The 14243-nt window shown below is 44.7% G+C and overlaps 1 protein-coding gene across 1 annotated transcript in view; it reads right to left on the bottom strand.

The window, feature by feature from the left end:
* Window positions 1-9461, bottom strand: part of gipc3 (GIPC PDZ domain containing family, member 3) — a 31660-nt gene extending 22199 nt beyond the window's left edge. Inside the window, exons 1-3 of the mRNA XM_039000959.1 lie at window positions 9171-9461; window positions 6231-6416; window positions 2186-2366 (exon numbers count right to left, since the gene is read on the bottom strand). Coding sequence (XP_038856887.1) covers window positions 2186-2366; window positions 6231-6416; window positions 9171-9461 — 658 coding nt within the window. The remainder of the gene's footprint in view (window positions 1-2185; window positions 2367-6230; window positions 6417-9170) is intronic.
* Window positions 9462-14243: the final 4782 nt, after the last annotated feature.

The following is a 14243-nucleotide window of genomic DNA, read 5'->3' as shown; positions in this document are numbered from 1 at the left end:
TCCAAGAACAGGGTTGGAGTGAAAACCTACAGGAAGGTAGCTCTCCAAGAACAGTGTTGGAGTGAAAACCTACAGGATGGTAGCTCTCCAGGAACAGGGTTGGAGTGAAACTCTACAGGATGGTAGCTCTCCAGGAACAGGGTTGGAGTGAAACTCTACAGGATGGTAGCTCTCCAGTAACAGGGTTGGAGAGAAACTCTACAGGATGGTAGCTCTCCAGGAACAGGGTTGGAGTGAAAACCTACAGGAAGGTAGCTCTCCAAGAACAGTGTTGGAGTGAAAACCTACAGGATGGTAGCTCTCCAAGAACAGGGTTGGAGTGAAACTCTACAGGATGGTAGCTCTCTAGGAACAGGGTTGGAGAGAAACTCTACAGGATGGTAGCTCTCCAGGAACAGGGTTGGAGAGAAACTCTACAGGATGGTAGCTCTCCAGGAACAGGGTTGGAGTGAAAACCTACAGGATGGTAGCTCTCCAAGAACAGGGTTGGAGTGAAACTCTACAGGATGGTAGCTCTCCAGGAACAGGGTTGGAGAGAAACTCTACAGGATGGTAGCTCTCCGGGAACAGGGTTGGAGTGAAAACCTACAGGATGGTAGCTCTCCAGGAACAGGGTTGGAGTGAAAACCTACAGGATGGTAGCTCTCCAGGAACAGGGTTGGAGAGAAACTCTACAGGATGGTAGCTCTCCAGGAACAGGGTTGGAGAGAAACTCTACAGGATGGTAGCGCTCCAGGAACAGGGTTGGAGAGAAACTCTACAGGATGGTAGCGCTCCAGGAACAGGGTTGGAGAGAAACTCTACAGGATGGTAGCGCTCCAGGAACAGGGTTGGAGTGAAAACCTACAGGATGGTAGCTCTCCAGGAACAGGGTTGGAGTGAAAACCTACAGGATGGTAGCGCTCCCGGAACGGTGTTGGAGAGCCCTGAATTAGAGGTTACAGCTCCAGAGTCAGAAAACGTTTTATCTTCATGCTGTGGTTTCAAGATGTCTTTGCAGTACTTATCCCTCCATATTCAGAAAATGCATAAACTGTACTGCAGCTGTTCATTAAAAACAAAATGAAACCGGAACTACTAGTAATATGCCATTTAGCATATTATCAACCAGCTAATTAGAGTTCAAGTAACAGACACATCTCAACATCAACTGTTCAGAGAAGACTGTGTGATTCAGGCCTTCATGGTCGAATTCCTGCAAAGAAACCACTACTAAAGGACACCAAAAAGAAGAAGAGACTTGCTTGGACCATGAAACACGAGCAATGGACATTAGACCGGTGGAAATCTGTCCTTTGGTCTGATAATTTTTGGTTCCAACCGCTGTGTCTTTGAGGCGCAGAGTAGGTACCATGAAGCACGGAGGAGGAGGTGTGATGGTGTGGGGGTGCTTTGCTGGTGACACTGTCTGATTTATTTAGAATTCAAGGCACACTTAACCTGCATGGCAACCAAAGCATTCTGCAATGATAAGCCATCCCATCTGGTTTGAGCTTAGTGGAACTATAATTTGTTTTTCAACAGGACAATAACCAGACACGCCTCCAGGCTATGTAAGGGCTATTTGACCAAGAAGGATAGTGATGGAGTGCTGCATCAGATGACCTGGCCTCCACAATCACCCAACCTCAACCCAATTGAGATGGTTTGGGATGAGTTGGACCGCAGAGTGAAGTAAAAGCAGCCAACAAGTGCTCAGCATGTGTAGGAACTCCTTTAAGACTGTTTGAAAAGCATTCCAGGTGAAGCTGGTTGAGAGAATGCCAAGAGTGTGCAAAGCTGTCATCAAGGTGACTACTTTGAAGAATCTCAAATATAAAATATATGAGTATGTGTTTAACAATTCTTTGGTTACAACATGATTCCATATGTGTTATTTCCTAGTTTTGATGTCATCTCTATTATTCTACAATGTAGAAAATAGTAAAAAATAAACAATTGAATGAGTAGGTGTGTCCAAACTTTTGACTGGTACTGTATATATTTACCCCAAAAATATATGGGGGATTGGAAATGATGCAGACAAGTACATTGATGGTAGCTATAATCTATCCGCAATATTAAAACTGATCTACCCCTCCCCCCAAAAGCTTCAAAATCATAAAAGATCCTTCAAATAATCAATGAATGAGTATTGCCTCGGATTAAATTGTTCTCAACAACATCCTGTGAATTAGTTACTCACCAAAGGCTTTCTTGGGCCCCACCAAACGTAGTGTGAAGGGTGTTCCCCTTGGTTGCTCCTTTAGCATCTTAGCTACTTCATAGTGTCGACACCCGACAATGCTCTGGTCATTGATGGCCTCAATGTGATCGCCCACGCATACAGTCTTGAGCTGGTCAATGGTGCTATCTTCCTTTATCCTCTGCAGAAGAAACAGACAGGGTTTGGGTAGGATGTAGTCCATCTACCTCATCCTATTAATTGTTGACATCTTGCTAAGTATCTAGGCTACACTACTACATTTTCGTCCTTATAACCTGAGTGGTTCGAACCCTGAATGCTGATTGGCTGTATACCACGGGTTTGACAAAATATTTATTTTTACTCTCCTAATTACGCAATAAGGCACCTCGGGGGGTTTGTGTTATATGGCCAATATACCACGGTGTCACGATCGTCGTAATGAGGCAGAAGAGTGGACCAAGGCGCAGCGTGAGAGAAATACATCTTCTTTTATTTTCAGAAGACGAAACACGAAAACGAACACTTTTAAAACAAAACAACAAACGACCGTGAAGCTACAAACGTTAGTGCATACACAAGCTACAAACGTTAAACATAGACAATTACCCACAACAGCCCAATGCCTATGGCTGCCTTAAATATGGCTCCCAATCAGAGACAATGAATGACAGCTGTCTCTGATTGAGAACCATTCAGGCAACCATAGACATACCTAGACACCTACACTCAACACAAACCCATACACTCTAATAAAAAACCCTAGACACTACAACCACCCAAGACAAGACAAAAACATAAACATCCCCCCTGTCACACCCTGACCAAACCAAAATATTACAGAAAATAAAGACAACTAAGGCCAGGGCGTGACAGTACCCCCCCCCCCCCCAAAGGTGCGGACTCCGGCCGCAAAACCTGACACAGAAGGGGAGGGTCCGGGTGGGCCTTCCTACGGCGGCGGCTCGGGTGCGGGACGTGGCCCCCACTCCACCATAGTTAATACCCGCTTTGGTGGCTCTGGCAGATCCTGGCTGACTGGCGGCTCTGGTAGATCCTGGCTGACTGGCGGCTCTGGCAGATCCTGGCTGACTGGCGGCTCTGGCAGATCCTGGCTGGCGGACGGCTCTGGCAGATCCTGGCTGGCGGACGGCTCTGGCAGATCCTGGCTGGCGGACGGCTCTGGCAGATCCTGGCTGGCGGACGGCTCTGGCTGCTCCTGTCTGGCGGACGGCTCTGGCTGCTCCTGGCTGGCGGACGGCTCTGGCTGCTCCTGTCTGGCGGGCGGCTCTGGCTGCTCCTGTCTGGCGGGCGGCTCTGGCTGCTCCTGTCTGGCGGACGGCTCTGGCTGCTCCTGTCTGGCGGGCGGCTCTGGCTGCTCCTGTCTGGCGGGCGGCTCTGACGGCTCGGGACAGACGGGCGGCTCTGACGGCTCGGGACAGACGGGCGGCTCTGACGGCTCGGGACAGACGGGCGGCTCTGACGGCTCGGGACAGACGGGCGGCTCTGACGGCTCGGGACAGACGGGCGGCTCTGACGGCTCGGGACAGACGGGCGGCTCTGACGGCTCGGGACAGACGGGCGGCGCAGGCTGCTCGGGACAGACGGGCGGCGCAGGCGGCTCTGGGCAGACGGACAGCGCAGGCGGCTCTGGGCAGACGGACAGTGCAGGCGGCACTGGGCAGACGGCAGACTCTGGCCGGCTGAGGCGCACAGTAGGCCTGGTGCGTGGTACCGGAACTGGAGGTACCGGGCTAAGGACACGCACCTCAAGGCTATTGCGGGGAGCAGCAACAGGACGCACAGGACTCTGGAGACGCACAGGAGGCTTGGTGCGTGGTACCGGAACTGGTGGTACCGGGCTGGAGACACGCACCAAAGGGCTAGTGCGTGGAGGAGGAACAGGGCTCTGGAGACGCACAGGAGGCTTGGTGCGTGGTGCCGGAACTGGTGGTACCAGGCTGGAGACACGCACCACAGGGCTAGTGCGTGGAGGAGGAACAGGGCTCTGGAGACACACTGGAAGCCTGGTGCGTGGTGTTGGCACTGGTGGTACTGGGCTGGGGCGGGGAGGTGGCGCCAGATATACCGGACCATGCAGGCGTACTGGCTCCCTTGAGCACTGAGCCTGCCCAACCTTACCTGGTTGTATGCTCCCCGTAGCCCGACCAGTGCGGGGAGGTGGAATAACCCGCACTGGGCTGTGTTGGCGAACCGGGGACACCATGCGTAAGGCTGGTGCCATGTATGCCGGCCCGAGGAGACGCACTGGAGACCAGACGCGTTGAGCCGGCTTCATGGCACCTGGCTCAATGCTCAATCTAGCCCGGCCGATACGTGGAGCTGGAATGTACCGAACCGGGCTATGCACACGTACAGGAGACACCGTGCGCTCTACCGCATAACACGGTGTCTGCCCGTACTCTCGCTCTCCACGGTAAGATCGGGAAGTTGGCGCAGGTCTCCTAACTGACTTCGCCACACTACCCTTTAGCCCCCCCCCCCCCAATAAATTTTTGGGCTTGATTTACAGGCTTCCTACCGCTTCGTCGTGCTGCCTCCATTCGCCGGTATCCCTCCACACATTGCTCCATCGAATCCCAGGCGGGCTCCGGCACTCTCCTTGGGTCGATCGCCCACCTGTCGATCTCCTCCCAGGTTGTATAGCCCAGATCCTTCTCCTGCTTCCGTGCTGCCTCCTCATACCGCCGCCTCTCTGCTTTCGCTGCCTCCAGCTCAGCTTTGGGGCGGCGATATTCTCCCGGTTGTGCCCAGGGTCCTCCGCTGTCCAGAATTTCCTCCCAATTCCTATAATCGTGCGTTCGCTGCTGCTGCCTTGATTCACGCTGCTTGGTCCTGGTATGGTGGGTAATTCTGTCACGATCGTCGTAATGAGGCAGAAGAGTGGACCAAGGCGCAGCGTGAGAGAAATACATCTTCTTTTATTTTCAGAAGACGAAACACGAAAACGAAAACTTTTACAAAACAAAACAACAAACGACCGTGAAGCTACAAACGTTAGTGCATACACAAGCTACAAACGTTAAACATAGACAATTACCCACAACAGCCCAATGCCTATGGCTGCCTTAAATATGGCTCCCAATCAGAGACAATGAATGACAGCTGTCTCTGATTGAGAACCATTCAGGCAACCATAGACATACCTAGACACCTACACTCAACACAAACCCATACACTCTAACAAAACCCCCTAGACACTACAACCACCCAAGACAAGACAAAAACACAAACATCCCCCCTGTCACACCCTGACCTAACCAAAATATTACAGAAAATAAAGATAACTAAGGCCAGGGCGTGACACATGGCTAAGGACTGTATACAGGCACTCTGCGTTGCGTCGTGCGTAAGAACAACCCATAGCTGTGGTATATTGACAATATACCACACCCACTCGGGCTTTATTGCTTAGGCATAAGTCGGGAAAATGTTACAGCGAAGCTTCAGTCAGGTGGGAAGCAAAACTATTTGACTGTTTTTTGTTGTTATTTTGTGGTTAAAATGCATTGTTTTGCTCCAAAAACACACTGTGTGGGACAGATAGGCCTTTATCATGTAGGCTAAAATACAGTTCACCTCAAATTCAGCCTTGAGTCTGCTTTGTGACAAATGTTACCATAGTTTGGAGGAAGGGAAAGGTAACAGAGTGTCATGGAAGCGCAGCCACATCGTATTGTATTTCCCTCTACTAAAATATGGCACACTCCTTAAATGTTTTAATCCGGTTTCACAGTATGTTTCAGGGCGCGTTTCTCAGCCCAGGCATTGCTGACTCATGTCAGAACTACCTGGATAGGTATTTTAAATATCAGCTAACCACATCATGTTATAGCAATCTGGTGCCAGACTGCACAGACGATGACATGGCACGCAACCATTGGTTGATACATGCAAAGTCTGAACATGACCTCTCTCTTCACTTAAAACCTGGCCTTTTACTCTGACCTTTAACCTCTGGCTTTTACGTCTATGGAACGTTCTGACTCGGATAAGGTTTACTTACTTTACGTCTGGCTATTACCTTAATGAAAGCGTACCCTGCTCCGTTGTCAGTGATGGTCAGCCCGAGGGCGTCCTCCGTCTTGGTGACCTCCACCTCTTTGGTCTCGCCCCTGACGTGGGCGAAGATGAAGTCCTCCAGGCCGATCTGACCACCTAACAGCTTCTGCATATCCACCTTGTGGGAGTTCAGAGTGCAGAAAAGGATCTAGCCCACAGAGAAGAGAGAGAGGAGCAACGGTCAGCAGGAAATACATGAGGGTAGTTTGGAATTTAAGAAGGCTCGTCAACATCAAAGGAGATGACAGGGTCGTGTTCAGTAGGGAGAAAAGGTTTTTTAACAGAGTGAAATGTTATTAACTGAACTTGCCCAATAAGAACACAGATTTTCATTTTCTGGTCAAACAATCAATCAATCAATCACATGTATTTATAAACCCCTTTTTACATCAGCAGTTGTCACTAAGTCGCCAGTGACCTGGCCTAGACCCCAAATAGCAAGCAAAAGCAGAAGCAGAGGAACTTTGGCACAGAAACTTTCTAGAAGGAAGAAACCTGCTCTGATGGGTGGCCCATTCATCCCCTTCTGGTAATATTGAAACTTTTCCGTAACACTGTGCCCTACACTACACTCAACCTTTAACATGACTCACAAACCTCTCCTGACTCCCATGTCATACTACTCAATCCCAACAGCAGAGGGCAGTGTTGCAACATAGATTCCCTAAGGCCCCTGCCCTTCACGTGGCCATTTTGTGATCTTATCTGGACAGGACAATCCTGATCCTGGCGAGCCACAGTGTATGCAGGCTTTTCTCCAGCCCAGCACTAACCCATTGGATTCACCTAGTGGTCAACATAGTTTTCAATCTTGTTAGTTTAATGGTAGTTTTGGGGACAGAAATATAAGCATGCAATCACTTCCTGGATCCTTCTGGATTTGCCACCCCTGCTTTTTTTACTCCCTCTCAGTTCTGCATTTGTTACCTATACCAGTGGAGGCTGCTGAGGGGAGGACGGATCATAATAATGGCTGGAATGGAGCGAATGGAATGGCATCAAACCATGTGATTGATGTATTTGATACCGTTCCACTGATTCCGCTCCAGCCATTACCACGAGCTTGTCCTCCCCAATTATGACCCCGCCAACCTCCTGTGGTATAAATTCTTGTCTCAGCCTTGCTGGGTGTCGTTGACACTAGTTCAAGGACAGGCATAAATAATCCTGTGTGGAAAGTGAGACAACAGCTTTATTGCAGGTTGTGATGTGAAATGCTGCCAGCTTGCTGACTTAACTTTTTTTATGCCTATGAGCACATAGACTGTCCTGTCCAAACGCCTAGAATATGATTGGAATATAATCAGAAATATAATAAGAATATGATTAGAATATAATCAGAAATATAATCAGAATATGAATAGAATATGATTAGAAATAAAATCAGTAAATTATCCGAATATGATCATAATAGAACCAGAATATGATCGGAATATGATTAGAATAGAATCAGAATATGATCAGAATATGATTAGAATAGAATCAGAATATGATTAGAATATGATCAGAATATGATTAGAATAGAATCAGAATATGATTAGAATATGATCAGAATATGATCGGAATATGATCGGAATATGATCGGAATATGATCAGAATAGAATCGGAATATGATCAGAATATGATCGGAATATGATCGGAATATGATCAGAATATGATCAGAATAGAATCGGAATATGATCAGAATATGATCAGAATATGAATAGAATATGATTAGAAATAAAATCAGTAAATTATCCGAATATGATCATAATAGAACCAGAATATGATCGGAATATGATTAGAATAGAATCAGAATATGATCAGAATATGATTAGAATAGAATCAGAATATGATTAGAATATGATCAGAATATGATTAGAATAGAATCAGAATATGATTAGAATATGATCAGAATATGATCGGAATATGATCGGAATATGATCAGAATAGAATCGGAATATGATCGGAATATGATCGGAATATGATCAGAATATGATCAGAATAGAATCGGAATATGATCAGAATATGATCAGAATATGATCAGAATATGATTGTGCTCTTCTACTGTTCACTTCTTTTATTTGTCCTTTTTACTGGAATGTGTTTCGCATTCAAGAGCACTGAGCAAAATACAAGGGCACAAATTAAGACATTTCTGAACATTTCAGTGTACTCCCACTAATAAACCTTCGGTATTACAGTAAAAAAAAGGAACCTTCGGTATTACAGTAAAAAAAAGCAACTTTCTGTATTACAGTATTATAGTATCAAATGTGTTCTTGAAACTATATTATATAATTATCCTGACCTACCTTCGATCATCCATATCTTTCTGTCATCTGTCATGGCATTGAGACAGCAACAGGTTGCTTTATGGATGGCCGTGACCCACTAAAAGGTTGTTCATTAGGCCAGATCAGTAGATTTCGCTCAAGGACATTTTGTATGTTCTTCCAGCTGCTTTTACGACATTACTAGAAGGCCATCCTCACATTGGAGATGTTCGACGTTAAAAGCATTCATTAGTTACCATAAAGACAACTCAGTAACTACTAATTTTGAGAAACTTTGCACCTGTCACTCAGAATTCGGCTCTGGAATGTTCTGCAAATGTTTAATCAATTATTTTAAAACTGACTATTTGTATTTAATCTGTGACAGTTAATCAAAAGTCAAAATGATCAAAGTCCTTCAAACTATGAACACAATCCTGAGCAAATGATTGTGTAGTACATCATGGAAACAGGTCTAATTTGAGACAAAAATAGTCAATCAACCTTAACCAAACAAGGAGACTATTTATACGTTGCATAATAATTCAAACTGTCAGCATGACCTAAAAGCAGAACATCCAAATGATCAGATGTAATGGCCTAACCAGTCAGCAGAAATGAACAAAGAACACCCTAGCCTACCGTACCTCCGAGGGAGAGATATGAAACACCTCAGCAATCTTGGCATACAACTCCTTGACATTGGTGAAGCCATGGATGCGGCCTGTAGGGCTGCCATGGGCCAACTGGGTGTGGAAGACGAGCCTGGGCCTTGGGTACTCAGGCGGCCCAGGCGGAGGTGGGTCTGAGGGGGGCAGCGGCGGAGCTGAGGGCTCCACACCCCCATGTGTCTGGCTCTTCTCCTCTTCCTCTGAAGCCGGCCCTCCGGCCTTGTTGCTGTCCTGCGCTAGCGGGCTCATCTCTTCTCCGTTCTGCATCGGCCTCAGCTCTGGGTTGGTGGTCCTCCGTGAGTCCTGGTGTATGCTGCCCTAGCTGGCCAGAGAGAGAGTTGGGACCCTAGGTGCTGCTGAATTAGTGATGAGAGTAGCCAGGTAACGGCAGCCAAAGGAGGCCTGCTCGGCCAGGTGGAAACCCAACACCCAGATGCGGGGCATCGTATGTGTGACACCGGAGACCGAGAGCAGATAGGGAGAACAACAAACATATCACACCAGTTAAGCTGCCTTTATAAAGACCTCATATAACACCATTAGCGTCTGTCTGGGCACTAGGTAAAGGGACTCACACATGACCCCAAAAGAATGGTACGTTTGTGGTAGGGGCTAAAAACTCTGACCATATCCATGATATCATGTGTCACCTGGAGTCGGTAGACAGACAATGTCCCAATGTTAGTGGTAAGGAGACACTCTGTACTGAGAGTAAAGTCCCTCCAGTCCTCATTAATGAAGAATTAGTAAAGTCAGGGTGGATCCTCCTCAACTTGTCGGCCTTTTTAACCCTACAGCCAGCCCACGGATACACAAGAAGAGTACTTAGCCTGATAAATGGTTGTTTAATTCGACCCCATGCTGAAATGTGTGCCAACAACTATTTAGAAGGTAACAAATATATTGTGATGTAACGTAAGACCTAGCATTGATATGTATGTCTGCAGTTTTATCATTTTATTCACAAAACCGTGGACCAATCCTGCAAAATGATGTAGACTACCTAAAGCACAGGACATTCCCTAGGTTTAGGAAACTAGAAGTAAAACATTACCGGATAGTTGTGAAGTACAGAGAGAGAGGCAGATATCAAGAGGTGTACAGGAAGTGGCCAAGTGGAGCTCGAACCCCCCTTCGCCAGGGGTCATGTGATTGGCGAATGTTACCACTACAGCACACTGGAAATAGACTGAGTTTACAAAACATTAAGAACACCTGCTCTTTCCATGACTTAGACTGTCTAGGTGAATTCCAGGTGAAAGCTATGATCCCTTATTGATGTCACTTGTTAAATCCACTTAAAATAGTGCAGATGAAGGGGAGGAGACAGGTTAAAGAAGGATTTTTAAGCCTTGAGACAATTGAGACATGGATTGTGTATGCGTACCACTCAGAGGGTGAATGGACAAGACAAAATATTTAATTGCCTTTGAACGGGGTATGGTAGTAGTATGGTAGTAGGGGCTAGGCGCACCGGTTTGTGTCAAGAACTGCAACGCTGCTGTTTTTTTCACACAACAGTTTCCTGTGTGTATCAAGAATGGTCCACCACCCAAAGGACATCCAGCCAACTTGATACAACTGTGAGAAGCATTCGAGTCAACATGGGCCAGCATCCCTGTGGAATGCTTTCAACATCTTGTAGAGTCCATGCCTCAACAAATTGAGACTGTTCTGAAGGAAAAGGGGGGGGGGGGGGTGCATCTCAATATTAGGAAAGTGTTCCTAATGTTTGGTATACTCAGATATATTTTTTTTTTTAGCATTAGTGGTGTATCCAATTAATTAATTAATTAGCCTTCTTTTAAATGTGAATAAACATTTGTATATAAGTAGGTTTAGGAGCATGAATATGCGCCGGCAAGTCCCGTGATCCCTGACATGTCTGGGCTTTTCCCAAGACACAAAGGTCTTTTATCTCCCTCTTGAATATGGAAATACCAGCAAATTACTCTAGCTCTTGTTGATGATACTGTACTTGTACCATACCTGCATGCTCTTGAATTGTGAGACCCACACTGATGATGAAAGCATTGATATAGAAAGCAATTGTGTGTAAAGAAGAATGCACTATTTAACCATGATATACAGTATATACTATACTTCTGTGTTTTGTTTGTCTTCTAACAATGTCCTATTTATGTCATCCAGTTGTTCTTTTACATTACAATATGTTAAATTTAGACTGGGATGTACGTAACTTGAAACATATTCCTGCTTCGATCATCTTGGTGAGCGACTACTTGCAGTCTCGTTTTCCTCAGGCTGCGTGTGTACATTGTTGTAGTCATGCTGAACCTGCGATTCTGCAGCTGCTGTGGCTTCGCTGTGTCTTTAAAAGTCAAGGTGTCTCTTATCACAAGGTTAATGCTATTACTCACAAGAGAATGATAATGAGGAATGTTCTGACAAAACATAGCCTTTTTACAACATCTGATATAATGTTCTCTAACCAAAGGACATGTTTCACTTTTCCTTGAAAAAAAAAAACGGACAGACCAAATTTTTGGAACATCTGTGAAATTTATACACATGGCATATCTTCTTACGTTTGCATCAAATGCCACAAATTAAAAAGTTATTTATTGTGTTCTTCCTTCCAATAAGCTCGTGGTCTTCTCTTAAGTCCCCATGATATTTCCTCCTTCTTTTGAAGTAGTGAATCATATTTGAACAGGCCAATGTTTGCCATAGGCTATGTCAATAAAACCATATGAGCATATATCATTTTTATGAGTCATATGGTCAATATTGATAGATGAACAGAATAAATAAAGACAGGGCTGAAAGGATTTATTGATATCAATCATTTATAGGCACTGACATTTTTTTGTAGATAGTTCCCAATGTTTAGCGCCTTTAAATGTTTACAATAAATGGAAATATTTTATTCAAGCTATTAATCTATTATAATTATATCTGGTTGTGAACTTCAGTTCCTCTGTGTTCCTGTGTGGACAATCCAATGCCTGGGATGAACTATGGTCTGTCGACTGTTACTAGAATATGACTGGTGCTGTAGGGAAAGATAGTTAAATAAAGGTTAAATTAAATAAATAAATATAAAATGCTCTCTTAGTGTAAGCCACAAAACACTGAACGAGAATATAAATCTAATTTTAAAAAGTACAATCCATCCTCATGCTTCATTAAAACCGACTCCACTGAGCAATTAGAAAAAATGACCACCACACCCATATTATTATGAAAGTTGATCTGCATTTCCTTTTCAAAATATCATCAATGTATCGCCATCAACCTCTCCCAGCTCTATACAGGTTTCAGTCGAAACAGTTCGGAAGAGTTTGTACATATATTCTGACGATTTTTGTGACGTTGTTTGTTTGTTTTGGACTTCATTTTTTTTTTTTTTTTGGCTGTTCGAGCACACAACATTTTTTCTAGAAGTAAGCAGAAATTCTAAGCCATCAACCTCTCCCAGCTCTTTTTTTATTTAACTAGGCAAGTCAGTTAAAGACAAATTATTATTTACAATGACGGCCTACCGGGGAACAGTGCCTTGTTCAGGGGCAGAACGACAGATTTGTACCTTGTCAGCTCGGGGATTCAATCCAGCAACCTTTACTGGCTCGACGCTCTAACCACTAGGCTACCTGCCGCTCTTTAATAAACCTTGTTTCCTAATCCTCTACTTTAAGCACCCTCTTTATCTTCCTGGTCAGGCAGATTTTGGGATGTATCCCTTACAAAAACACATTTCAGTTTTGAAACTGCAGTATTTTGGATGCAGTAAATGCAGGATAACTGCAGTATTTTGGATGCAGTAAATGCAGGATAACTGCAGTTACACTGCAACATTTTTTTTTTATTAGTTTGGACCCAGTACTTGCTGCATACTGATATACTGCACTCTGCAATCTTTTTTCAACAAAAAAAGGGCTTTGTGTTTGCTGTGGCAATACAGTGCCTCCTCGGTTTCCTTATCTGAAGAGGCGGTTCCAACATATACTGTCGTCATATGAGCTGTTCTGTCATGAGAGCCTTTAAAAAAAAAGAAGCCTATTCTACTTCCCCCAAAAACTACCACTGCCGATGAGTCATCTTTTTTTTGTGAAACATCTTGAGGATTTCCAACATATTAATGACTCAACGTTCCTTCGAAATTAGGGTGAAATGGCAAGTAATGTGCATTTTCAGGGAACACTATAACCAAATGCCACGGATAAAAAAAAGCGGTGTTATCATGACCATTTGGTGCCGCAGTTTCTGTCTCACAGGAAATGGGGGGGGGCAGACAGACAGTGGTCACTGGCCACAGTCCTGTGGTGTGAAACAAAAGGCACCAACATACTTCTTGAATGCCACTGCAGTCTTGTGAATCACTCATCTTTGGTTTAACAAATAGTTGATTTTTGTTGATTTAAATGCATTCGCTATTCAGACTTGATGCAGCTGACTGCTTTTAGCCTACCTCTATTGGGGGCATAACGTAATTCCTTTTGGAGACACTGTTTTAGAGGATGTCATGTTGAAACACAACAATACCATAAGCAGATGCTTTTAAAAAGCTAGGATTTAACGTCCACCGACATCCACTAGTTAAATAAAAAAAATAAAAACGTCCACCAATGTACAAACACAAGCCACTCTACATAGGATGTGCATAATATACCATAGGGCAGGCATGTCCTTGAATGTTTAAGGAATTTACACATTAAAAAAACTACCTGCTGCGGTGGTGATTGAACCAGGTTCATAACTCAATATAATATTCGTCATACAACAGGCTAATTAATACCTGTAACACACTTCTTTCTCTTCGCTAGAGATTATACATTTAAAATATGAACTCACTGAAATGACCATAGAATAGATCATTGAAATAGACTGGGCTACTAGGCCTTAAAAAAGAAAGATCCAAATGCTTTCAAATTGTCGGTACAACCTCTTGGTCACACTTTCTCGTTTTGATAGCACAATGACGCGGGTTTTGTGTCCAATAAAAGGCAATGGGCGGAGACGAAGAGACAAGTACTGCGAACTGATTGGAAGATTTGTTTGTCATGACATTTTTTACAACTTGCCTCC

Source organism: Salvelinus namaycush, chromosome 9 (assembly GCF_016432855.1).
Source record: "Salvelinus namaycush isolate Seneca chromosome 9, SaNama_1.0, whole genome shotgun sequence".
Taxonomy (NCBI): domain Eukaryota; kingdom Metazoa; phylum Chordata; class Actinopteri; order Salmoniformes; family Salmonidae; genus Salvelinus; species Salvelinus namaycush.
The sequence above is the reverse complement of the archived record's forward strand: the minus strand, read 5'-3'. Positions and strand labels throughout refer to the sequence as shown.